Source organism: Monopterus albus, unplaced genomic scaffold, assembly GCF_001952655.1.
Source record: "Monopterus albus unplaced genomic scaffold, M_albus_1.0 scaffold41.1, whole genome shotgun sequence".
In the NCBI taxonomy this organism is placed as follows: Eukaryota; Metazoa; Chordata; class Actinopteri; order Synbranchiformes; family Synbranchidae; genus Monopterus; species Monopterus albus.
The window spans coordinates 2,245,852-2,271,621 of NW_018127921.1; the positions used below are offsets into that span (position 1 = coordinate 2,245,852).

A 25,770-nucleotide genomic window follows, 5' to 3' on the forward strand; every position below is an offset into this window, starting at 1 on the left:
CCTCTAAATTAGTCCCTGCGTGATCTCCCTCACTGGGCCCCTGTTGGCATCTCATCTGGCTCCCAGCCTGACCCATAACATTCCCTACCAAAGGAACATATGTGGTGGTGGAGAAGACAGCAGGCAGTCAACTAGCAGTTTCTTATTTTCACACCACACAGGATGCAGGGCAATTGACAAAACATAAGACAAGTGTTACATAAAGTGAACATGGACTTAATTTTCCAGTAGTGTTAATTTTAAGCATTTTTTGAAATAAAAAACAAACAACTCAGTCTATTGCCAGTCTGTTTCAAAAATATGTTACAAATTAATGTTTTGACATTCACATTTTGATTTCAAATATTTTTTCCATACAATAAATCAAGAAACAGCGTGTACAATTTATATTTAACAAACCTAATATAAAATTGAATTGACTTCAATTTTATTTGTATAACATCACACACAGTTATGTACAAAAATGAGCATCATATTGTGGGTTGCTCGCTTCATATCCAGGGTCCGGTGCCTGTAAAAGTGTAAAGTTTTTTTTAGTACTATCATAAAGGTGAACATGTGATTGTCTTTTAATGACAACTTTTGCATGCATGCTATCTCTAAATTGACACCGTAAGTAAAACCGCTCTAAAAAAAAATATTCTTATTTATTAGATTAGCTGTTACAAAGTATATTTCATATATGAACTCGTTGTTCCCCTACCTGTCCTCTCAATCCCACACCAACTCTGGCACTCGTGTCTTGAGGAGAACCGGTTTTGGTTGCCACCACAGCCCCCGTACACAAAGGGTCTGCACTCCCCTGAGACAGGGTGGAAATACCAGAGCAGAACGTATTCTGAACAGACCCCTTCTGACATGGGCTCCATGCAGCGGTCAGCCCCTGAAACCGCATATCAGATAACAAAAGAGGCGAGGCAGGTTAAAACTGTTCTCCAGATTAAGATGCTATAAATTCATCCCATTTTCTCATTCTTAAAAAATATCTATAGATTCCAATTGAGGCTACTGTGTGCAAATAACTTGGTACAGCTATAGTTAAGTGGGTCTGTAAGGACTCCACAATACTCCACTGGTATGTTTGAAAATGATATGAATGAGTAGTTATAAATGGAATTGCTGGGTGTATTGCTACCCTGCTTGACACAAACACACTGTTCATTATACTTCAGATCTTTCTCACTGCACATTTTATATTTATAAGTGTCTCAAGAAATCTAGCACAAGCTGTCAAACATTCATGGATTAAGTTTTGGTCTTATCATTCTCTCCCACCTTGTGCTCTTAAAAAGTTGAGCTCATTACTCATAGATGATATAAAAATATGTAGAAAAACAGACAAATAAAAAGAGTTTGGATTTATAGATCAAGTAAAGAAGAGAGAAGGCAAAAGTATGAGAAGAAAGTGAGTTGTCTTGGCCACTCACCAGCAGTTCTTCTTTGTTTCCTTTGCCTCCACTTCATGGCAACTCTCTCAGGAGATTCTGCAGTCAGAAACAAAATCAAGGAGAAGTTTTACATGTAGGTGGATTCAACCATCAGGGACCAAGAAACCAACTGTGGCACTCTGACTTATCTTAAATGTAAATAAGGGTGTAAGTAACATACACTTAGAGCATTCCCTCATATACTGTACATTTGAGTTATTCTGTAAATCTACTGAACACTACAAGCTCAGTAAGAGGGAATTTCACAGTTCATGATAATTGCGACCCTGAGCCAGTTATAGTGTGCTTAGCGGTGCCAATTTTGCAAAACTTTAAAACAACACTTTGTACATTTTTTAAACACAGTAGGTATTAGCAACATGATTCTTTATCATGTTACCATGCATTAAACAAACAAACAAACAAACCCACTGATGACAAATACAGCCTTTGCTTTCTTTTAGTGGAGATGACAGAAGGATGATAAGACATTCTGGGGAGTTCCAATATTATATAAAAGATGAGATGGAGGTGATGATATTGGTTAGAATAATATCCTGATGGTTCCTTTCTTTAAGACCCCACAATGTCAACTAACATATTAGAAAAATCTGTCTGCATCACAGCTGCTAACGTTTCAGCCATGGCGCACATTTGGTCGCACTCTGTAAATTTGCTGTGGGAACCACTGAGCAATTTTGAAAATTATGACCTCTCAGGCATCTGTGTGTTTGGCCTGGGGCTTAGACCCTGCTAACATTAACCTGCATGATCATTATTTTTACCAGTGCAGTTTGATGAACTGGCCATTCCTTCCACCTTGATTCCATATTCTTTCACCTGTGTCCTGTCTTCATGGAGGTCACGAGAGACGGATAATACTATGTCTTCTGGCTCATTTTTATTGTCAGTCACTGCAATTGTTCCATCTGGATCCACAGACTTTACCATGAATTTGTATTCCAGACCTATAAAGATACCGATATGATACACACACATTCTCCGATATGCATGAACACTACACAAAAAAAACTATTTAATAGTATTTTCCATTTTGCACAACACTTTGATTGCAACAACATACCACTCAGTATTTACTGTCAAGGAATAAGCAGCCATTTGTGTTTGAAACCATGTATTTCAAGTATTTCTGTAAGTAAATAATTAATAGTATTCTATTAATGTACTCCAGCTTTACCACTTTATTTAAGATTTTATATTGTACTTCACTGTAAAGCTCTTTCTACTTCCACTTTGCTAAGAGCCAACCCAAAAGTGATTAAAACACATTCTTACCACAATAACATCCACATTATACAATGGGACAAACTCAGGTCAGAGTTTCTCATTGTCAGCCAAAAAATATATTGCAGTACTAGACACAGTAGTCAGCAACAAGACTGTTAATATTCTGATATTATTTGCTGAAACCATTTTTTCCTACTGCAAATTTGAATATATTATCATGTCAACCTCCTCTCAGTAATTACAAGTATTTGAGAAGCAAAAGTGTGTCACTCCAGCTGGTAACCATAGCAGGGAATCAAAGCAAATGACAGCCGCCATCCATTTTATTATTTATACCCAAGTTTTTCCTACTGTGATATCATCTTCTGTGAAGAGAGAGAGAGAGAGAGAAAGAACTACAGCAGAATTTTTACCAAGGTGCACAATTATCCAGAAGTATCCACTCCACATCCTGTAACAGTGTAGTGGATTCTTGGTGAGGTGCTCCAGTTAATGGCAGTCTTGTGTTTGTGAATGGCTCTACTGTTGCTGGCACCATGGTGTGTGTTCCTCTGAGAGAACATAACAGATGGCACAACACACACGGGTGCCATGTTGCTACCACAGGAGCTCTACAACAAAACACACTAACACAATGTGATGGCTCTTCTACCGGAACATTTATGCACTCTTGGACACGTGTACAGAACTGTACAAGCACATATACTGTTGAGGGTTCTAAATGTACAACTGAATAACAGGACAATGCACACATCCACAGACGCACACACTTACCACACTTTACTGCCACCTCCTGAGTGACTAGCTCCTTCACTTCGTCAGCCTCAACAGAGAGAAATACACGATTCAAAAACATTTCATTTACTTATTCATTTTGATAACTCTGTGTATATTTTTAAATACGTACTGAGAGTCCTGGCTCTCCCTTCTCCCCCTTTGCTCCTTCAATCCCCACTGAACCCTATATGAAAAAAACACATTTATATGTCTTGTGTACCTGCGGTACACCCACACCTCTTGTCAGAACAGCCTTGTCTCCTGTTCTCTTCATTACACTTGACAAGGCAGGAGAAATGCCACCTCCATATATCAGTCCTATATGTGGTGACCTCATGCCAGTATTGTAATACCTGGGTCTACGACTCAGAGACTCGACATGGACTTGAGCACTGGTCAGTGAAACTTGGACACAAGCCTTGACTCCATTCAGACTCAGAATGCGGAGACAAAGACTCTGACTTTTTTAAATTGTAATAGGTCATAATATTTTGGCATAAGATATTGATTGAAATTAAAACCTTTTGCCTGCACCATGCTATATCCTGCACACTTCCATCAAAATGTGCACTCTGCCTATCAAAAACAATTCACGCAGTTCACTTCTAAGTAGTGTGTGTTTGCATGCTTATGAGCACATTTGTTTGGCTACTTTGTCACACACAGTAAGTAAAAAATGGTGAGAGCTGTGCCACTTGCGCTGAATGTAGACCTTGATGGCTCAGACTCGGGTATCGGGGACTCAACTTGGTCTCAGTTTGGACCATTCTTTGGTGAGCTGGACTTGACTGACTTGAACACTGGGGACTTGACACTGGACTCGGACGTGAGGTAGTGTTGTGCTACAACACTGCCTCATGCAATACCCAGTATAGATCAGCTCAAGGTGGAGACCTTGTCCTTCCTTTAGGAAGATAATCTATGAGAACAGTTATTGAAGACACTGGAAGTGAGGCTAGTGTTCTTGGGGAAGTGTGTTTAGGGCGGTGAATGGTGTGTGTTCAAACATGAATCTCACACTTTCTCCTCTTTGTCCTGGTGTCCCAGGTGCTCCCCTCTGACATGGCTTCAATCTGCCTCTTCTGCCCCTCTCCCCCTGTTTGAAAATAGTCAAAGTGCACAGAGAGAAAACACAGTCTGCCCACTGAACAAAATAAATAAATAAATGGAAATCACAGCAGCACATCTCATTCATTTGTAAACGGCATGAAAGACAGACCAATTAGATACATCCTTGGAATATCCTCATTAGATGTTTCCAGTCCCTCTCTGTGAGTCTGGTAATTGTAGCTGAAAGAAACTAATTGAGTAAGATATTACTTGAAAGCTGCAGACAAAAATAGACCCTGTGTGTCTGTGTGTGTGTGTGTGTGTGTGTGCGCCTGGTATCACTTTACACGGTGGGGACTAGCATCTGGCCCCCACCGTGTAAATCATTGACTTTTAGGGTGACAGTTAGGGTGAGGTCAGGGTTAGGTTCAGGTAAGGCAATGTAGAGTCCCCACAAGGAATAAAAACAAACATGTATGTGTGTTAATTAAGGACACGTCTCTGCTGTATCCGTTGCTGCTGTGCACAGAGCACATGCTGCCACTCTGTCTGAGCAAGACACAGACACGGTGATGACTGTAATCAAGCTCAGCTCATCCTTCTGTTCTTTTAAGCTGGGCTTTCTGAATACAAAAATGGATTTGTGAGAGAGAAAGTGAGCGAGATCGAGAGTCTTATAAATTCAGACTAATGTTAGTCTTCACAGGCTCAAGTGGAAATTTGATGCTACCAGCTGAATCCTAAAATCACATTGTTTTAATAGGTCTGATGCCACACATGATTTATCAACATATCTACCCTCAGGAGAAATACTTTGCTGTATATAATTATATGTCTATTGTAGTTTCTTCTTAGTGCTGCTAAAGATCATTATTTCTTAAAGAAGTGGCTCTGTTGTGATTGCAGTTAACGACTGTGGCAAATAGGGTTGTTCTTGATGTTCATTAAATCACTGGTTCATACCCTCAGCTACACCACCAGTGTGCATCAGTGAGTGAAAAAGTCTGCGGCTGCTAATAACCTTTTGGGGCCTATTACTGTGTGGTAAAAACATACTGTAATATAACTTCATAATGTGTGCATTTATTTTCTAATTCTACTTCTGTGATCCCAAGAAAACTATTTACTTGTCTTTTTTTCACCCGATGGACCAAATATTGTCTCATAAAATTTAATGATATAATAGTTTAATTTGTTATCTTAAGGTGATCATGTAGAGAAGCCATGATCAAGATAACAGCTTGACATCCGCTTTTCATAGCCAGCTAAAAGTCTTTCAATTCTTGTACTTGGGATCTTCTCCCATTCTTCCTTGCAAAAGGCTTCTAGTTCTGTAATATTCTTTGGTCGTCTTGCATGCACAGCTCTTTTAAGATCTACCCACAAATTTTCAATGATGTTTAAATCAGGGGACTGTGATGGCCATTCCAAAACCTTCAGCCTGCGTCTCTTGAGGTATTCCATAGTGGATTTCGAGGTATGTTTAGGATCATTGTCCTGTTGTAGAAGCCATCCTCTTTTCAGCTTCAGCTTTTTTACAGATGGTGTGATGTTTGCTTCCAGAATTTGCTGGTATTTAGTGGAATCCATTCTTCCCTCCACCCGTGCAATGTTTCCTGTGCCACTGGCTGCAACACAACCCCAGAGCATGATAGATCCACCCCCATGCTTAATAGTTGGCAAGGTGTTCTTTTCATGAAATGCTGCTCCTTTTTTTCTCCAAACATGCCTTTGCTGATTGTGTCCAAAGAGTTCTATTTTAACTTCATCAGTCCACAGCACTTGTTTCCAAAACGCATCGGGCTTCTGTAGATGTCCTGTTGCATACTTCAGACGTTGGATTTTATGATGGGGACGCAGATAAGGTTTTCTTCTGCTGACTCTTCCATGAAGGCCTTGTCTGTGCAAGCATCGCTGCACAGTGGAACGGTGCACCACCACTCCTGAGTCTGCTAAATCTTCCTGCAGGTTTTTTGCAGTCAAATGGGGGTTTTGATTTGTCTTTCTGACCAGCATACGAGCAGTTCTGTCCGAGAGTTTTCTTGGTCTTCCAGATCTCATCTTGACCTCCACAGTTCCCCTGATCTGCCATCTCTTAATTACATTTCTTACTGTGGAAACTGCAAGCTGACAACGCTTTGCTATCTTCTTGTAGCCTTCTCCTGCATTGTGGGCATCAATAACTTTCATTTTCAGGGTCTTACACAGCTGCTTAGAGGAACCCATGGTTGCTGGGTGTCCACAAGTGTGTGCACAAGGTTTGAAGAGTCAAAGTATTTGTACAGCTTTGAAATTGGCATTTACCAATGACAGCTGTTGCTGTGCATCAGATCTAACGAGCTGATTAAGGTCTGATACCTTGTGAGAGACTTTGAGACTCTGGAACTCTTAGGGTGCCCAAACTTTTGCACCATGCCATAATCATGTTTTTATTTTTTATTTTTGTTCAATTTATGGCATAAGAAGTAACTATGCATCACTGTTTGCAGAAAATATTGTGCATTTTTTCCATTTCCAAGAGAAACTGTGTTAACATCTGTTCAAATAAAAAATCACCAAAATCTGTTATTTATCAAGGGGTGCCTAAACTTTTGCATAAGACTGTAATGACATCATTGAGGTGTAATGTTGATAAGGAGCCCAGGTTTCATTTATCATCACAATAATGCAGTATCGCTGCTCTCCCCCCACACACTCTAGGAGTAGAAATATTGCACCTTGGCCCCTGCATTGCCATGGGGACCTGGTGGTCCTGGTGGTCCCTCATCTCCGTCCCTTCCCGGACTTCCTGCCGACCCCTTAAAGCCTGGGAAGCCTGGAAAACCTGTTGCACCCTGAATTCAGCAAGAATAATAGCAGACGGTAAATTGACACATTATGGTTCCTTTGTGTACAAGTGAGGATGCAAATGCATTATGCTGTTCTTATACATAACTGAAAAAGTCTGCAATAAAACTCACCTTTTCCCCTTTCACTCCTTGCTCACCATCAACACCATTGATCCCTCCTTCTCCCTTGCTACCCTAAGATTTCACATTATGAAAAATACAAATGAAAGAAAAATTTCGAATGTGTAATGTATATAGCTGAGGAATAGAGAAAGAGGAGTATGTACACCCTCAGATATTTGTTTACCTTGCGTCCTGTAAGTCCATTCAGTCCAGGTACACCAGGGATGCCAGGTAACCCCACATCTCCCTGTTTTGCAAAGACACCATGTTAATCTGTCTCACACACAGAGTTAGCTACATTACTGACATGATTTTTTCAGATGGCATGTTACATAACTCTTCTTTGGTCTAATCAGAATCTAATTAGGTCCTGACCTTTTCTCCATCCAGGCCTGAGCTTCCAATGCGACCGTGTAAACCTCTAAAACCCTGGAAAAGCATGTAAGGAAGTATTGTATTGCAAAATACACATTTTATTTGTAAACCTGAAACAACTATGTGAGATAACTGTGACAAATAATAACTGTTCAAATCAAGCCTCTTTACCTTCTCTCCCTTCTCCCCTTTGTCTCCTGGTAAACCTGGTTCTCCTCGATCCCCCTGTGATACAGCAATACAAAATAAGCTAAATAAATATATAAATGATTGGTTATGTATTGCTTTTTAGCATACCTGATTGCCCTTTTGGCCTTGCAGTCCCATGTCTCCCTTGTCCCCTTTGGCCCCGTTCACTCCATGATCCCCATTGCGACCCTTAAATCACATCATACTTATCACGTTTACTGTATTACTGTATGTAATTCTTGAAGTTAATACTGAATTTTGGCCTCAAAATGTATATTTACTCTAAAATAACTGAATGTTTGTTTGTAGCTCTACCATGACTCCGTTGAGTCCTGACTCTCCTGGATCTCCCTTTAGGAAAAATGGACAATTTTACACATGGCACAACCAAATAAAATACTGAGTGGTTAAACCGAAGGTGTTGCAGTGTTTCAGTGCAAGTACTGAAACACTTACCTTCTGACCCACCGGTCCCCGTGCTCCAAATCGTCCCAGTGCACCCTTAATGCCGGCACTTCCCTTTAGGCCCTTTAAAAAATAGTTTTATTTACTAATAACAGTTTTTTTCTTTTATTCTCAGCATTTTTCAAGAATTTCTTACCTTGACTCCAGGAGGACCATCCTCGCCCTTTTCTCCTTTATCACCATCAAAACCTGGTGGGCCTCGCTCACCCTGAAACAAAGTGTCTACTTTATCCTTAACTGGCCTTTTATTGTTTTTACAATGTGTATTTTTCACATATAGTTTGATATTTATAGTTTTTTTTAAGTATTTGTTCAGAACTCTCATTTTTTATGTTTGTATTTATCAGCCTGGCTGGCACACTGCTGAGCACAGTTGTCCTTATAGAGATAAATAAAGTTTTATTGATTTGTATCCAGATTGTTGTACTGTATTGTAACCAGAGGACAAATATTGTCACCTTGCTAAAGTGAATGGAAAGTTTTGAAACAATACGTTAAATGACTACAACTTCCAGAAGGTCTCACCGCCTCTCCTTTGGACCCCTTAAATCCACGAGGGCCCTGGATTTGAAGCACACTCCCCTGGACAAAGCAATTCAGTATTAGATAGTAATAAAATGATGTATGTGGATTCTCTCTCTCTCTCGCACGCACACGCACACACACACACACACACGCACACACACACACACACACACACACACACAAATATATACATTACCAGTCAAAGGTTGCACACACTTTCCAACACTTTCCAACTGAATTAAAAAGGAATGTGTGTCCAAAAAAGTGTGGTCTTGTATGATACTGTACAATGTTTTGTCAGTACAGGCTAAATACTTTCTGATTCATCTACAGAGCAACATGACAATCATCATACCCTTTCTCCTCTGACTCCAGGTAACCCACGGTCACCCTGTAAAGAAATATGATTTTAAAATATGTTTTGAACATGATTTATTCAATTCCAGGCATCGGCAAAAATATACATTTCTTTATATCAGGAAAACCTGCTTTCACCGCATTTTATTAAATGCCTTTACATTACAGTGTGTTCCACTTCTTATGTAATGTCATGAAAAGTTGTTGTACGCAGCATGGCAAAGTTTCAGCGGTATCTGACATGAATGAGTGTCATTAATAAATCATACAGTTGTGACTTTTCAATAGAGAGGAAATAAACAAATATGAAAGCAGTCTGACTGACATCTGACACCACTCCTGTCAAGAAACCTCAAGATGAATGGAAAATCACTTGAACCTCATACCTCACTGCTGACGCAGACAAAAGTAACTGTGCACCACATGTAAAAAATGCATGCACGTCATCCACTAAAGGGATCTTGTGGGTCACATCTTAGAGCTTCATAGCCAGCAGATGACGTCAATAAAATCCTGAAGATATTTGAAGGAGGTTGGGATTCATGAGTGGGGGAAGAAATAGAATTGTGCAATCTCTCAGGACAGTATGGGACAGAGATATACAGGGTTTCATTTTGGAGCCTGCAGTTCCTTGGACATCCAGTTCAAGTGATTTTTAGCAGTGAGCAAAGTCTTGCTGAAATACAGGGACTTCAAATTAGCAAGCATGTGTGAAAAGTTTTAAATTGAAGCTCTTTAGTTACAGTCAGTGGTGTAGCTGAAATGCCAAGCTAACTGTGACAAAGCATCTAAAATGACATCTCACCTTTTCACCTTTGCTACCACGCAAGCCTTTTGGACCCTGGCAAAAAAGACAAAATGACATAATTTTGCCTCCCACTGTGCATAAGTGAAACTCCACTGGTCGTAAATGAGATTTTATACTGAGGTGTATGGTTTTGAAAGGTTGCTTACTATATGCCCAGGCGCTCCTTTAACACCTGGAGCACCTTTGTCTCCCTGAAAAGAAAATATATATATATATTTGTGTGTGTGTGCTTTGCACCAACATCACTTCTGTAGTAAACATGTTTAAACCACAAAGGGGTAGACCAGGTAAGATTGGATAAAGACTAGGTAACAGATGGACCAAACCATGGTGTGATGTATGATGCACTTCAAAGTTTCAAATGCAGTTGTTTTTTCATAGATACTGTATCTGTCGTCTGAGATAAAAACATGAGAAAAAACAGCTGGGACACTGTCATTTTCCCAACAGATATTTCATAAATTTAAACTGCCACTAACTGTTCACACTGTTCACTGTGCTAAGTCCCATTAAAAAAGCACAGATGAAGAAATTCCTGCCATACAGTATCTAAACATAGACCAAACCTGGTCGAAGCATTGTTTGCCATCACTGGTCAAGTAATGGAAGGTATCTGACATGTACAATACAAGCTGAGCTCACCCTTCTGCCTGGGAAGCCAGCCAAACCCTTGGCACCAGGCTCACCTGGAATGCTGTCACCCTAATGACAGCAAGAGAGATGCAAAAAAGTAATAATAAAGTAACCATTACATTTTTTTCTATTACAACAGATCAAAATTAAACAGTATGCTGCTGCTACAAACATAAAACTCAGTTCTTACAATATTTTATTAGATTAATGGATCAAACCCAATAAAAATAAGTGCTACTAAAATATTATGTACAGCATACAGCATTTCTACCTTTTCTCCTTTTACTCCAGGCACACCAGGAGGACCCTTTATTAGTAAAATGCAATGATTACAAAAGAAAATAGTATTAACCATTATTTCCAAATGACAATCAACCAGATATGAAAAATATTATTTAAAATCAAAATGTCTCTGACATTAATTAGTGATAAAACAGACTCAAATAATTTTTTGAGAGAATTTAAATCCAATCTAATCCAAATGAAAACATTTACATTATACTTAGTGTGGATTTCTGTTTGAGCAGCCAGCTTCAGTAAAATCAGATCCAGTACTTGCAAAGGTCATTTAGAGCATTTGTATTTTCTTACGACCTGGGATTGGCTCCAGCTTTCCCATGACCCTGTTCAGGATAAGTAGTATAGATGGATGGATTTTCTTACTTGAGATCCTGGTGCTCCCTGGGGCCCAGAAGCTCCAGGTGATCCATTCTTGCCCCTTTTACCCTGGTCACCCTGTGTCAATGCAGAAAATCTCTTTAAAACCCAGTAGGCTCTCCTCTGTTTCTGCATTCATTTCCAATCACAATCTGTTCACAAACATCTATTCTCTTGTTTCACAGTAACAAAGATAAAAAGAGCTAAACATCAGCTAGTACGATGATATTGTATATGATAATGTACCTCTCTGCCAGGTTCCCCTGGGTCACCTGGGGGACCCCTAAGTCCTGGGGTGCCCTGGATGCCTGCATTACCAGGGATACCCTGAATGCCCTGAGCACCTGGAGGCCCTGGCTCACCTGGTTCACCCTGAGGTGAAACAGAGAAAAAGAGAAAGACAAATAAAACACAGCAAAAGGTCATTTTTCTTCTATTACTTTTGAATGATTGCTTTCAAATAAAGTGCCTCTTTCCTTTATCAAATTAAAAGCTCAGACACAACTTTAAATGAGTAAGTGAGTCACTGATCCAGTTAAATTTTCTAATTTGAAACTATAATGAGAAATAAAGTCAATCATGGTAAATGTGATGGAAAAGCCTGTGGGGATTAATTAATTTAGTAGAGATCACCAAGTGAGTTGCTGCTTGCTGTTTTTTTTTTTAAAAGCAAGCAAGTGGGGGAAATTTCACCTTCTGTCCCGGAGGACCAGCCTGGCCTTCTGGCCCTCTGTGGCCGATGCCCGGCTCTCCCTGAACACACAAAACAAACACACAATGTTTTCTCTTTTTCCAGATTTCACTGGAACAAACTAGCAGAATCATCACAGGTATTAATGAATACTGTATTTACCTTTTGTCCTTTCTCACCAATTTCACCCTGAAAAGTGTGCACAAAAAGCATACATCAGTTAGAAAGTTGGAGTGCATGACACTTTTTTATGCACAAAAAAAAGCTCAACTAGAGAAATGCATTTCCTGTCGAAAATGCATGTGGGTGCTATTTGCTGAAGGATCGCCCCCCTAAAAATGCGGAATATTTTGACACCTGAAAGGCTTATCTTCCTGAATTGGGGCTGAGAATAGTTCTGCAGTCATCTTGTAGAGGAGGATATCTTCTGGTGTGCTGTTGCCCTTGTAGCTAGGATTTTAAATAAACTAAAGTTATGAGTCCAGTTTTGCTTAGTGCAACCACATCTGTATTTTTGTCAAATTTTATTTAAGTTATATTTTTGGAACATCTGTGTCCCTTCTGTGTTGTCTAAATGCTCTTTCAGAGACTCCTTATTGCTAGCATGTGATTCAGGTGGAACAATTTAAAAGCCCTTTATTATATGGGTCTAATTTAACATGTTGATATCTGAAATAGCTGAAATTATTCAGAGGTAGAATTGTCCTATTCATTTGAATGGTGCAAAACTTTTATAAATATTTCAAAAATATGAAGTTTAGAAAAATTCTGAATAGAAGCATGAATGTCCTTGAAGAGCTGAACATTTTGATACCTGAAATAGCTAAAGGTATGCTGAAGTTGAAATTTCTCATTTATTTGAATGGGGCAAGATTTTCAAAATAAAGCTAAATATTATAAATGTATAAAGTTTAGAAAAATTCTGAATAGAAGCATGAATGTCCTTGAAGAGCTGAACATTTTGGCTTTGCTAGCTGAAAATATGCTGAACTTATTAAAGATGTGAAAATAGTTCAATAGGACCCCACAAACTAGGTACAACAAGTAGGTGTGAACGTGTGTGGGCGAGGGGGGTAGGGAGGGACAGAGAGGGAGAAGGGGAGGAGGGGGAGAGAGACAGAGAGAGGCATTATGCATGGGCATGTCCCAATTGCACTGCATCAGAATAATAATAATAAAGAACTGGATAACATAGTGTGGATGCTTTCGCATCCACACAATAAAGAACAGGAGAGCTTTACAGCATCCACACAATAAATAAAGAACAGAAGAGCATAGTGTGGATGCTTTACAGCATCCACACAATAAATAAAGAACAGAAGAGCATAGTGTGGATGCTTTACAGCATCCACACAATTATTAATGTCTGCTTTAATCTACTGTCTCACAGTCGGCCAGAAATAGCGCAGAGGGGGCATCAAAGGCCTGAACTCAACTGGCTGTAGTGACAGGCGAGACAGGAGAGAAGTTCTCCCTGATCTCTGATGTCATTTACTGAGGCAGTCCAGGTAGGCGGGGAGAGTAGCAATGATATTTTTATTAACTGGTGGCACGTTTCCTTTGCCGACTGTCACTGTAGCTGTGTGAAGTTATGATGATGATAATGATGCTTCTAATCAGTGTAATCACTGGGGCAATATCAGTGGCTCAGTGAATCTTCACCATGGAAGGATATATACCACATAAAATGGTCAGTTTACCCAAATTACAAAGTAAAACCTGTTGTTACTGCTCAATCACCTCTAGTGGTATCTAACCATGCAGACAACTTTCAGCCTCCACTGCAGTATACTGGAGGTCAGCAAGATTTGTTTATGTGGCTCAAAATTGAAAAAGTAAATAAAATGCAGAAAGCTTTCATAGGTACATATTCTTCCACATAAAGTAGTTCCACTTCAAACTGTTCACAGTTTGGTGGAATATTCAGATTAATGGGTAGCTCTAGTGTGATGACATGTTGGTCCACTGGTTCAACACCCTAGTCCAGACTGAAATTTCTCAACATATACTGGATGCCATGACAGTTTGTACAGATATTAATGTAGATCCCAGAGAGTGAACCCTACTACCTTTGGCTGATTATGCTCTAGTGCCTCCAGCAGGTTCACATTTGTGGTTCTGAATGAAAAAGAACTATTAGTGGTACTGGATTGCCATAAAATGTGGTGAAGACTTTCTCACACCTGGATCCATAACTTTGTGATCTGAATTTTATTCTTGGGTCATCTAACAGTAAAATTTGTCATCACTTTGGTTTTTGATCAAATACCAGCAAAACTACTAACTCAGCCTTAGTAGTACTTTGTGTTTGGCACTAACTGGGGGGCGGCTGTGGCTCAGGAGGTAGAGCGGGCTGTTTCCTAACAGGAGGATTAGTGGTTTGGTTCTCGGCTCATCCAGTCAACACATCGAAGTGTCCTTGAGCACCGGTGTATGAGCGTTTGTGAGTGTGAATGGGTGACTGGCCAAGTAATGTGAAAAGTGCTTTGAGTGTGCTGTAAAGCGTAGAAAAGCACTATACAAGTATAAGACCATTTACTAATTTGCAGCTTTAGCAAGCTACTGTGTGCAGTCGGACCACTAAACATCAACGTTTACATTGGTTTTGCAGACATTAGCCGATGTTAGCATTTAGCTCAAAGTAGCTCATCGTACAGTCTCACTGAACCACATACAGCTGTAGACTCGTTTAAATGCAACTTTTCAATGAGGTGAGCACCACAAACTAAATCCTATTTACCTCAACTGAGCTGCATCAGAAATCTCAAAGTAATAAATGTGAACAAATAGAATAAATTCTCTTGCACTGGCTAAATACACTTAGGTGCATGAAGTGATATGTCTCACGCCATTTTTGTGAAGTGATTGTTTTAATCAGGGTTGACAAAATTTTAATCCTTTCCTCTAAATCAGCTACAGCAGTTTACTTCATAATGCTAATTTTTATAGCATGGTATTGTGTTTTATTTCAAAGTTATTAAAATATCTGTAACCACCTTATGTCCTTGTTTCCCAGTCTCACCTGGTTGTCCCTAATGCAGAAAAAAGATGTATGTTAACACCACTGCATAATTATACTGGACATTTATTCAGTGTATTTTTGAACTGATGAGCCAAAACAATTGTTGAATGTTTTGAATGATGAAGAGTGAGTTAGGGTCATAAGGTGTACTTTACGCCCTTACCTTTAAAAAGAAATACTCTGGAGGGTATGGGTATGGGTGTCCAGTTTCCTCATCATAACCCCCCGCTCTCTGCCTCTCCATCTCCACCCTCCTCATCTCCCATTCCTCCCTGTCCTCCTCCAACTCTCCTCCCTCCTCCTGCTCTGTCCTCTCTCTCTCCAGCTCCTTCATCTCAATTTTCTTTCTTTCCTGCTCCAGCTCAGCCTCCCTCTCTCTCTCCAGCTCCTCTCTCTCTCTCTCCATCTCCAACCTTTCCTTTTCTCTCTGCCTCTCCAGGTTGTCCTCCTCCTCTTCCGTCTCTTGATCGACATCCTCCTCTGTCTCCCATTCATAGTCTCCGCTCCTCTCATCCTCCTCCTTTCCTTTCTCCCACTCTTCCATTTCTTCAGCTTTGGTCTGTTCCCTTCCTCCAGCCTGTAATTCTGTATGAATCTCTGCTTTTGTATGACCGTATCTTTCTCTTTTTTCTTGCCTCTTCATGCTACTGTGTGTTTGGAGGTCATGGTTGTGTTGCTTCTTCCTCTAGAAATACAAGTTTTATAACACAAACCAATTTATTTATAAGTGACGCCATCTTGGTTTGGATTATCATCAGTACCACTGATGGTAAACTTACAATCCAGCTGCTGTAGCCTTGAGCTCCAGAGGGCAGATACTGAAAATCAAATGAAGAGCTAAATCTTATATGTGCTGACCATAAAACATAATGTTCATATTTGAATTTTTATGTAGTATATGAATACATCTATTAGAAGAAATTACTTTTTCTTTTTTCTTGAAGTGATTTCTTCCACCCAGGGCACCTGGCATGAACACCTATAAATATAAATATGATTACTACTGCAATTTATACTATCAATTCATCTTTCCAAAAAAAAACAAAAACCGGGGGACACTTACCCTAGAATCATGCCATGGGGCACCTCTTTTAACCCTCATTTGAGATCGAGGCACCTGTCAAGTACCCGATACTTTTCATTAACAAATTTAGGGCTAGATTATGATGCTTTCCATTCAATAATATGTGTGACATAATGTGTATGATGTCAAAATTGTGAGGGAAAAAAAGACACAGAATTGCTTAGTAGGTTATTTTAACTTTTTTTTTTTTTTTTAACTGAAGGATACATGCATTGAGAGGTTAAACAAAGACAAAACAATGTAATAACAGAGAAAATTTTCACCAGTGACAACAGTGTTTAATCTGGGTACAAAATTGTGTATAGTACTACATTTTGAACAATAACATTGGTATTCAGAGAGGAGAAAAGTATAAAACAACATTTTTCTATGTTTCAATAAATAAAATTTTAGTACAGTCTGGAAAAAAAGAAAATAGGTATTGGAATTGTTGGCACATGTCTGAGAAGGTTTGTGGTTGTATTTGTTCCACAGAAATATTTGTCTTAATAAATAAATTAGGAGTTACACAAGGTAAGTGAAGTAAAGACTAAAGTGGTGTTTACTCTGAAAAAAAATTAAAGAATCACAATACTGTCAAAATAAGGGCACAGTTTTAAGATCTTAACAATGGTGTCTACTTTTCTATGAAGCTCCATGCTATGACAATGGCTTTGGTGAGTCACATCGTCGCAGAGAGAAAACGTCCCCCTGCTCATGAAATGAACGTTGGTCAGGTTCAGGGTTCCTCATCAGCAAAACTGTTTCACAGTTTATTCACACTCCATGTAGTGTGTACTTTCTTATGAATGCATAACACTCTATAGTCACAGTCTCTTGGGAATTAAGAGATGTCCTGTTTAAAACAAACGAGAGAGAAAAAAAATTAAAAGTAACTCTCTGGAGTCTGTTGGGTCAGTAATTCTCTCTAGAAGAATCTAGTGTGTTTTCTCATTCCCATTCAGGCAAGCTTTAGAGAAATCATGCTCAAAGCATGCTGCTCAAAAATGTTGTCCTGTCTCATGCTTGGATAGTGTACAAGTATATTTAGAAAAAAATGTAAAAACTGTGTTGATATGCTTTCATTCCCATTATTTTCACATTAGGCTTACATGAACATATGCACCTGTTTGCACTGGTGAAATTTTTCATAGGAAGTAGGAAGAAAGAAGGGTCCTGAAATATGATGCCAAGTGCTTATTCTATATCACTTAAAGCATGGCTTATTTACCGTATGGATTGCTCTAGGTTATGATAGAGATAAAGCTAAGCACATCCTTCATTTTGTTCAAGCTCTTGTCCAGCACTTTAATGCCATGCTGTTAAGTATAAGTGAAAAAAAAAGCTTTGCATTCCACTGCATGCACGGACTTTGAGAAACATTTAGTTAAAATTTAAGCCTATATGATTAAAAATCAAAACTTTACCTGGTCTGGTTCTTTTGCTGTGACGGGAGGTGCACGCAGTGACATTTCATCCTGGTCCTAACAACAAAGGACGAATAAGAAAGTGACAGTGAAAACAGCACTTCAAAGGAGATGCACAGTACTGAGCTGAAAACAGACTTTTCCAATAAAAGCAGACAAAGTCAGCTCCCCCCTTACCTCTTCTGTATCCTCCATGGATTGGGATAGAGGCTCTGTGGTTGTCAGGACAACCTAGGAGAAGAACAATCAAAAAGGGAGGGTTGCTCTGACATTAAACAATATGCACATGTATGTCTGAATTCAACTCATCCATCTATGCAGGAATAATGGCAGACTGGCTGCCTTTAAAATGCTTTGAAAAGCTTTTGCATTTAGAAATGTTATCAATTTCAAAGTTTAGACTGATATGGTTGAAAGAGCTCCTAAAAATATATGAAAAACCCTGTGAGTCATGACAAGCTGTAGTGATAATATTCCTTTTCTTTACTTAGAGGATATTAAATAGTCCTCAGTTGACCCATACAGTAACTGACATTACCTTTGAATCTGAAGTTACCTTCTGTAAATCATATTTAGTGAACACCCCCAGACTGTGCCAGTGCACAAATAATTTTGGCCTGTACATTTCCACTACAGCTTGTATAGAAACGTCAGCATGTCTTTCTTTTCTTTTCCTTGTCTGACTTGGTGGGAGTACTGATGCCAGGGTTGTAATGTTTTGTTTATCTTGGTTGTATTATTATATATATTTTCTCAGAAAGTCCAAAATACACTTTAGAAAATGTCAGTAAGTGGAGTTTCACCTGTGAATCTATTTCTCTGTCTGACAGGGAGGCTGGAGGATGACTGGAGGTTTCTGCAGATGTTTCTACTTGGACAGGACTTTGTGTGGTTAATTGTTCCTCCTACACAAACAAACATAGTATAAATACATTATTCTTCAGGTACAGCAGAGCACTGCATAACTGGACTCAGCTGTCTATCAGGGTACAGATGTGCAACAGTGAATGACTTTTTGTGTGGGCTGCAGAATTATTAGTGCTCAACTTTTTATCCATTGGATGGGAGATTTCATCTGTTTGGACTCCAAGCTGCATACCAGACAAACATTTCACATTACAAAATGAAGAGTAACACAGAGATTTCTGTATGAAGCAGATTTACCTGTCTCTCTGGAGAGGCTGAGGGGCCACCAGGGAAAAGTTCGTCCTGTTTTGAAAAAAATAATTATCATTACTTTTGAAACAACCCACAGGCTCATTTCTGTGAATGATGTACAGAGCAGATGCACTGGGCTGTAATAAGAAACCATTTATTCTTAATATTTAATGCAGGTAGTGGGTGTGTCATTAATCAACTCTCTCTCCAGTGGTTAGTGTGGGCATAGATATATTTCAGTCCCCAGAGACACTGCTATTTAAAAAAAAAGGGTGATTTGATTATAAGTTTGACAGGGCTGTTAACAAGGAGGCATCCATGATGATACCGCTCCAAATTTTTAACAACCCCACGTCACCAATCATCACTGTAATCTGATGATTCCCACAATGCATGAATTAGTCATTCACTGCAGTAGCTGCATACCTCATATTCATAAGTGTATTCTTCACCATAATAAAACTCTTCTTCCTCTTCTTCTTCTTGCTTGTTCTGTTCACTTGTCTTTAGATAAAAAAGAAAAGACAAATTACAGGAAGATATTGTTACAAATGATCATTTGTCATTTGTGTGAAAAAGTAGAAGACAACAAGGCCAAGCAATCACAAAGCAGCCTTTTATCAAGTGTATCAGAACTGTTATCTTTACAATGAGAAGCACATAGACGCTTAAGACAAATGCATGCTTTTAGTGTCACTTGCCACACCATGTATACAGTAACTTGTTAATTCTGCATTGTATTTTTTTAAATGTTATTTAGATGTGGTTACTTTTACAACACAGGTTAGTACTAAAGCTGTTATTTCTACACAAATTATGTTAATATCATTTTAGCAATAGCCCGTGTTAGAGTCTTTTTAGGTGACTGTGTTAGTCAGTGTGGTTTTTGTTTAGTTGGGGCAAAAAGGAAGTTTAGTTTCCAGGTTTAGTTTAACCCCTTCAAAGACATTTACCAGGCGCTGTCTCTGCCTCTTATGCCGTCCTTTAGTGCCTTTGCCCTGGTTAAGAGGTTCACAGTCAGAGAGAAAAAAATAAAGGTTTCTCATGCGTCAAAGGTTGCTGATGATCAAAGTATTAACCTGTGAGTTGATACTGTAAGTTTATGGAGATACATTTAAGAGGGAAATAAAAAGTTAATGAATATCAAAAATGAATGCAACACCTCTGCATAAAGATGCTTAGAAGACCTTAGTATTAAACCTTCCAAATGTTTAGACCTATTTGTATTTATAGGACCACACTGGAGGTTCTACAGCCCATTAGTTTCAAATTGCATACACTTTACATCACTTCTGACCATTTCTAGAGGAATTTCATGACTTGTCACTTACTGCTAAATGGACTTTAATGCAAAGCACAGTCTACATGTAAAAAAGTGCTATATGAATAAAATTGCTTTGTCTTTCCTAGATGTTATACAAACAGCCACTACTCATGGTAGTATTTATCAGTTTTTTGTGTTTTGTATGTATGTATTGTTGTGTTGTGATTACACTGCAGTCTAAAATTTAAAGGCCAAATACATCGATTTTTAAAGGACAGGTTAGACATAAGACTCAGATTTGTTTTTGATACATTATGTTTTTAGAGTGAACATTTTGTTTCCTTTTGATTTTTCTTCCCAAAACTCCACAGAACACATTCATGAATGCTCTAAAAATACTTGCGAGTTTCCTGGTTACAGCAACATTTTTATTGCAAAAACCATTACATTTCCATTATCCTCACTACAGTGTTACTGTTTGTTTTATGTTTGCCATCTAGATTAGATTCTCTGACAACATAACTCATAAATGCTCCAGTTCCTGGATGAGAAAACACCTACAGACGTTTACAAAAAAAGTCTCTGCTATCATCACCATGCAATTTAACTTTGTTAAAAAAAAACAAAGGCCACAAAACGTTCACTCTTATTGTATATATGTCAAGCTAGTTTCAAGTTTCTGAAAGCTGATTTTCATTCTGTAGTGGCAGGAAATGAAATCAAGAAACCTGTGGAAGGTAGGAAGGATGAGCTAAAACATGAAATACTAGTATGGTCCTTTAATAACAAACATTAAAGTTATTAAAGGCAATCAAGAAATGTATATGACTTATATTATTAAAACAACCCTACAAGTATTTTATGATTCATGTTACATCTAATACATGTTTGTCAGGGGAAACACAGTCATTATAGATACTGTAGCAATGGCGGCTTTACCTTCCCACGTTCCTTGTTCTTCTTCTTTTGTCCTGAAGTCTTCTTCAGAAAATCTTCCTGAGTCAGGAGAGTAGGCTCCGCCTCGGCCCCTGTTATCCCTGAAACCGTCTGACCCACACAGTTTAATAAGCTTACTGAGATTTGCTTTTAAAAAATTAAACAACAGATAAATAATAGACAACACTGCATTTTGTCCAAACCACTATTTTGAATGTTTCCTGTATCCTTAATTTAATATTAACAATACACCACACAGAGGTTTTTAAAACCTTTTTTCCCTTCAAGTATATTAGAGCCAGTTTGAGGTTTCAGTCTTTGCCCTTCAGCAAAGATTTTCAGGTTTTGCAGCTCTTTGGCTGATTTTGGTTTTAATTATAAGCTTTACAATCTTGTAAATCTATAGCACATGTCAGAGGTAAAGAGTTAAAGGACAAATTAAAGAAAAAAAGAGAAAAATATTTGAAACCAAGCTACTAAATCACATTTGAGCAAAGAATTTCAAGCAAAAATTGCACATTTAAGGTTGGCTTGCTATTGTAATGTTTTCTTACCTCTTGGGTCATAGTGTCATTGAAAGTAGAATTGACTACAGTCAGGTTAATTTTGAGTGAAGACACTTCATCACTGTCCCCAGTCTCCATCCTTCTGGAGCCCTTTAATTTGCTCTCGGTCATGTCAAGCCCCTGCTCTCCACTCAGTGTGGTGGCTGTCCATACAGTAGGACCCTCTGCAGGCTCATTCAAAGGCTCCTTCACATCAAAATACACAAACACATTAGTCAGCAGGTATTTGCACATAGAGGGGTTCATGGTTTCAGGTCAGTTATATTTCTAAAGGTAAAAGCTTTCTTTCATACTCATTGTATTTAAAAGTACTTTGAAGGCCACAAGGCAAAATGTGTTAGTCTCACAATAAAATTGTTCTCCATACTACAAGTGTTACAGTAGTTTAATATTAATTAAACACAAATGGCCCTGCTCCCTTTGATGGTTTTAAATTTTTATGAGAAATATACACCCATATTCAGGATCCAGGATTTTTTAAAAAATATTTGAGAAGAGGGGTGAGAACATCCTAACATACTATAATAAATCCTCAGGCAGATTTCTTGGTTTCATAAATGCTCTGTCAGTGTCAAAATTTTAAATCAAGACTGGATTGGGCAGATTGCCGAACTAGCATCAAATGAACACATTTATCTTAACAGGTTTAGTAATCTCAGTTCACAGGCAGATTTTTCCCTTGTTTGATTCTCAACATGGAGATGTTGAGATTACTTACAACAGATAAAGTCTCTGGAAACTGGTCATCTAAATCAGGCTCTTCAGTGGGATCCAGCTCAGACAGTGGCTGGCTGGTGAGGTAAAATGTCACTGAACTCTGTTAAGATGACACAACCACTTTTAAATTGGACAACCTAGGTTTCTAAAGCATGGATACAATATACCGACTGCAGCTAAGCCTTCTGAAACAGTAAAAAAAAAAAAAGCAGGTCAATTCTTGTTTTACCCTGTATACTGTTTAACCTTCTACCACTTATTATAAGTAAACTCTCACAGAAGCACTTTTTTTTTTAGAATTGACGTACTGTGAAATCAGTGATGATGTTGGAAGTGTGAGTATCTGTGTTCTCCTTTGTTTTCTTGGCAGTGCTGAGCACACTAAGCAGCTCCTCTATTCCATCTTGCAGTAGCCTGTCAATCAAAACCTTCAGCAAAGGCAGCTGAGAAAAATGTTTTTATTTAGAAGGTCAAACTACAATACTATTATAAATTCTGTCATCCTCAAAATGTACAGTATATAATGTCAAGCTCAGAGCTCACCCTTATGCCATAGGCTTCAAACATTACTTCAATATCCTGTGGAAGATGGAAAATATGCTCCAAGTCTTAAAAATGCAAAATAAGAACAGACTGTTTATCCCAGTGGAGGAATTACTACATCGTGTATTCACCTTCATCTCAACTGATTTTCCATGAGATCCAGCATCACCCTTTGAAAACATGAAAATAAATACCATGAATATAATGCCATTTCCATATATATGTGTATGTGTATTGTTTGAGGGATAGCACTGATCAGCTGCACCTTCTCTCCTTTAAGGCCTCTTTCTCCTTTATCACCCTGGAAAAAAGGCAAATGAGCTACAATGGTTATATTAGTGTTTTGTTTTATTAACTCAGCTTTAGTATAAACCTCTTTATCATCTTACCTTTATTCCTGGTGAACCCTGAAAACACAGAAACAGAGGAGCAAGTCATTGGAACATGCATCTACAATGCATGACATTAATCCTGCCATATCTCTTGGCAGATAATGGCACAACACACTGCAAAGCACAATAAAAGCATTACAGTCCTCAATGAATGATGACTCAGATGCCATGCAGGCAAAACATGAATCATCGCGTGCAACAGCAGAAATGTGTGCCATTATTCATGAACTAAAATATACAGAATCCTACTGTGTGCAAACATCACACTCACAGTAGCTCCTGGAGGACCCATTGGGATTGGAAATGCTTGTCGGATTTCACCAATGGTGGCGTCCTGTGAAGGGATCCACATGAAAATCAGTAAAGTTTAAACTTCCAGTGATTTTTTTGTGTGATGTTTTCCTCAATCAATACAAAACAGAGTGGGTTAAAGTGACAATGATTATTGGTACAACCCTGTTTACACAGAGTCATCCATTTGAGAAAAGAACAAGGACTAACAAATCATGGAAAATGCAAGTATAAATAAAGAAATTATAAAAATGAAATAAAAATAAAAAAATAGGGCTGTAAGTTAATGCTCTGAGTTAATGCAAATTCCTTTTAATGCCACAAATTTATTTGGTGTGGGATTAATGCGCCCACATTCTGTGATCATGACCCTTGACCCGCCCCATAGTTTGGGAAATCAGGAAGTGATGCGGTAGCAGAAATTGATAAAGAAAAGGGTCTTTTGAATGGCAATTTCAGCTTCAAAGCCCTGCCAGATGTTTCTCTCAACAAGACCAAAGTTATTTGCACACAGCTGATGCAGAGAGCCCTCCTCCCCGTCAACAAAGGCAAACCACAAGCAACAAACTTTCAACAGCAACAGCTAAATGGGTGGCTACAGCTTGCAGGCTGATTAACATGGCCAAAACGCAATAGATCATGTATACAGTAATTTTATGGAAGGATATAAAGTCTCCACCCATCATCACTTAGGCCAGTCTGACCACCTGTCACTCTTTCTCGCCTTGGCTTAAAGATTTGGCCTAAGGATGCAACTATTCAGTTCCAGGACTGTTTTGAGCACACTCACTGGGATTTATTTGCACAACAGGATGGTGCAGACTGTGCATCCACTGTTCTGTTTTACATCCAGTACTGTACTGATAATGTCACTGTTGACAAACAGATCAGATGTTATCGCAGTAACAAACTATGATGATGATCAGGGACATTAAGCAACTGCTGAGAGACTGGGATACTGCCTTTAGGTCTGGAAACAAGGAATTATAAAGCGCTGCCAGACCAGTTGGCCGGGGTATTTAGTAACATCTTTAACCTATTTTTGGCAACATGCGCTGTCCTCAAATATTTTAAATCTGCCACCATTGTAACTGCACCCAAGAAAACTTCTATCAGCAGCCTAAATGATTACAGTGTACTGTGAAACTGTGTCTCTTACTTCTACTGTAGTGAAGTGTTTTGAGAGGCTGGTCCTAAAACCCATAAAATCTTCCCTTCCTCCTACTTTGGACCATTTTCAGTTTGCTTATATGACTAACAGGTCGACAGGAGATGCTATCAGTACTGCTCTCCACACAGTGCTTACTCACCTGGAACATCCTGGCTCATGTGTGAGGATGTTGTTTGTGGATTTTAGTTCTACATTTAGTACCATCATCCCTAGCAGAATGGTATCAAAATGATACGATCTCGGGGTGAGGTTGTACATGTGCAGCTTGATTAAGGACTTTTTGACAGACCGTCTACAGTCGGTCAGGCCTGGGTCTTACTCCTTGATCCTGTCATTTAACACTGGAGCCTTGCAGAGTCGCCTGCTGAGCCCTCTACTCTACACTCTGCACACCTATGACTGCACATCAAACCATAACACAAATACAATCATTACGTTTGTAGACGACACAACTGTGGTAGGACTGAAAAAAAAAAAACAGGGAGTCTGCCTACAGGGATGAAGTCCATAAACTAAATGTATGGTGCTACGAGAATAACTTGGCACTCATCTCCTCCAAAACAAAACAACTGATAATTGACTTCAGGAAGAACTTGCTCCCTTATTCATCAACAGGGTGTATGGTGCAGAGGGTCCGTAACTTTGAATTCGTAGGGATGTATATCTCCCAGGATCTCACATGGAATGTTAACACAACCTCTCTTGTGAAAAAGGCACAGCAGAGGAAATTGAACCCATCTCAGTAGCCATTGCTATCCTTTTACAGATGTTCTGTTGAAAGTATCCTCTTCCATGACATTATGGTGTGGTTTACAAGCTGTACAGTGGCTGACAAATAAGAACTGCAGATTGTTATTAAATCAGCACAAAATATTATAAACACACAGCTACCCTCTTTCACTGAGCCATGAACATAATCCAGGACTCATCTTACCCAGGCAATCACCTGTTTACTCTGATGCCCTCTGGAAGACACTATAGGTCTATTAAGACCCACACCTCTAGACCTATACATTTTTTGGCACTTAGTAACTTCAGCATACTTTCAGCCAGAAACACCATTGGCA

The 25,770-nt window shown here is 38.9% G+C and overlaps 3 protein-coding genes across 3 annotated transcripts in view; all 3 read right to left on the reverse strand.

Moving 5' to 3' along the window:
- Window positions 1–436: 436 nt before the first annotated feature.
- Window positions 437–10,351, reverse strand: LOC109959918 (collagen alpha-1(VII) chain-like). Its single transcript, XM_020599679.1, has 20 exons — window positions 10,319–10,351; window positions 10,170–10,205; window positions 9,363–9,398; window positions 9,008–9,064; window positions 8,619–8,690; window positions 8,474–8,545; window positions 8,333–8,368; window positions 8,126–8,206; window positions 8,000–8,053; window positions 7,829–7,882; window positions 7,638–7,700; window positions 7,463–7,525; window positions 7,220–7,336; window positions 4,471–4,548; window positions 3,583–3,636; window positions 3,450–3,498; window positions 2,213–2,395; window positions 1,428–1,484; window positions 704–883; window positions 437–511 (listed from the first exon to the last, which is right to left on the reverse strand). Exons 7-20 carry the CDS (start codon window positions 8,333–8,335, stop codon window positions 492–494), a joined length of 1,056 nt encoding a protein of 351 aa, XP_020455335.1. The 5' UTR covers window positions 8,336–8,368; window positions 8,474–8,545; window positions 8,619–8,690; window positions 9,008–9,064; window positions 9,363–9,398; window positions 10,170–10,205; window positions 10,319–10,351; the 3' UTR covers window positions 437–491.
- Window positions 10,352–10,760: 409 nt separating this feature from the next.
- On the reverse strand, window positions 10,761–15,434 carry LOC109959788 (collagen alpha-1(IX) chain-like). Its single transcript, XM_020599437.1, has 8 exons — window positions 15,339–15,434; window positions 15,150–15,185; window positions 12,316–12,342; window positions 12,156–12,215; window positions 11,709–11,834; window positions 11,469–11,540; window positions 11,077–11,112; window positions 10,761–10,874 (listed from the first exon to the last, which is right to left on the reverse strand). The coding sequence occupies exons 1-8, from the start codon at window positions 15,432–15,434 to the stop codon at window positions 10,761–10,763; spliced, it is 567 nt and encodes a 188-aa protein (XP_020455093.1).
- A 585-nt stretch (window positions 15,435–16,019) lies between these two features.
- Window positions 16,020–25,770, reverse strand: part of col7a1l (collagen type VII alpha 1-like) — a 53,077-nt gene continuing 43,326 nt past the window's right edge. Inside the window, exons 64-81 of the mRNA XM_020599438.1 lie at window positions 23,513–23,575; window positions 23,239–23,256; window positions 23,115–23,150; window positions 22,981–23,019; window positions 22,850–22,885; window positions 22,615–22,749; window positions 22,308–22,406; window positions 21,578–21,775; window positions 21,027–21,134; window positions 19,777–19,821; window positions 19,250–19,327; window positions 18,830–18,874; window positions 18,469–18,570; window positions 17,843–17,896; window positions 17,666–17,722; window positions 16,239–16,292; window positions 16,101–16,154; window positions 16,020–16,028 (exon numbers count right to left, since the gene is read on the reverse strand). Coding sequence (XP_020455094.1) covers window positions 16,020–16,028; window positions 16,101–16,154; window positions 16,239–16,292; window positions 17,666–17,722; window positions 17,843–17,896; window positions 18,469–18,570; window positions 18,830–18,874; window positions 19,250–19,327; window positions 19,777–19,821; window positions 21,027–21,134; window positions 21,578–21,775; window positions 22,308–22,406; window positions 22,615–22,749; window positions 22,850–22,885; window positions 22,981–23,019; window positions 23,115–23,150; window positions 23,239–23,256; window positions 23,513–23,575 — 1,230 coding nt within the window. The remainder of the gene's footprint in view (window positions 16,029–16,100; window positions 16,155–16,238; window positions 16,293–17,665; window positions 17,723–17,842; window positions 17,897–18,468; window positions 18,571–18,829; window positions 18,875–19,249; window positions 19,328–19,776; window positions 19,822–21,026; window positions 21,135–21,577; window positions 21,776–22,307; window positions 22,407–22,614; window positions 22,750–22,849; window positions 22,886–22,980; window positions 23,020–23,114; window positions 23,151–23,238; window positions 23,257–23,512; window positions 23,576–25,770) is intronic.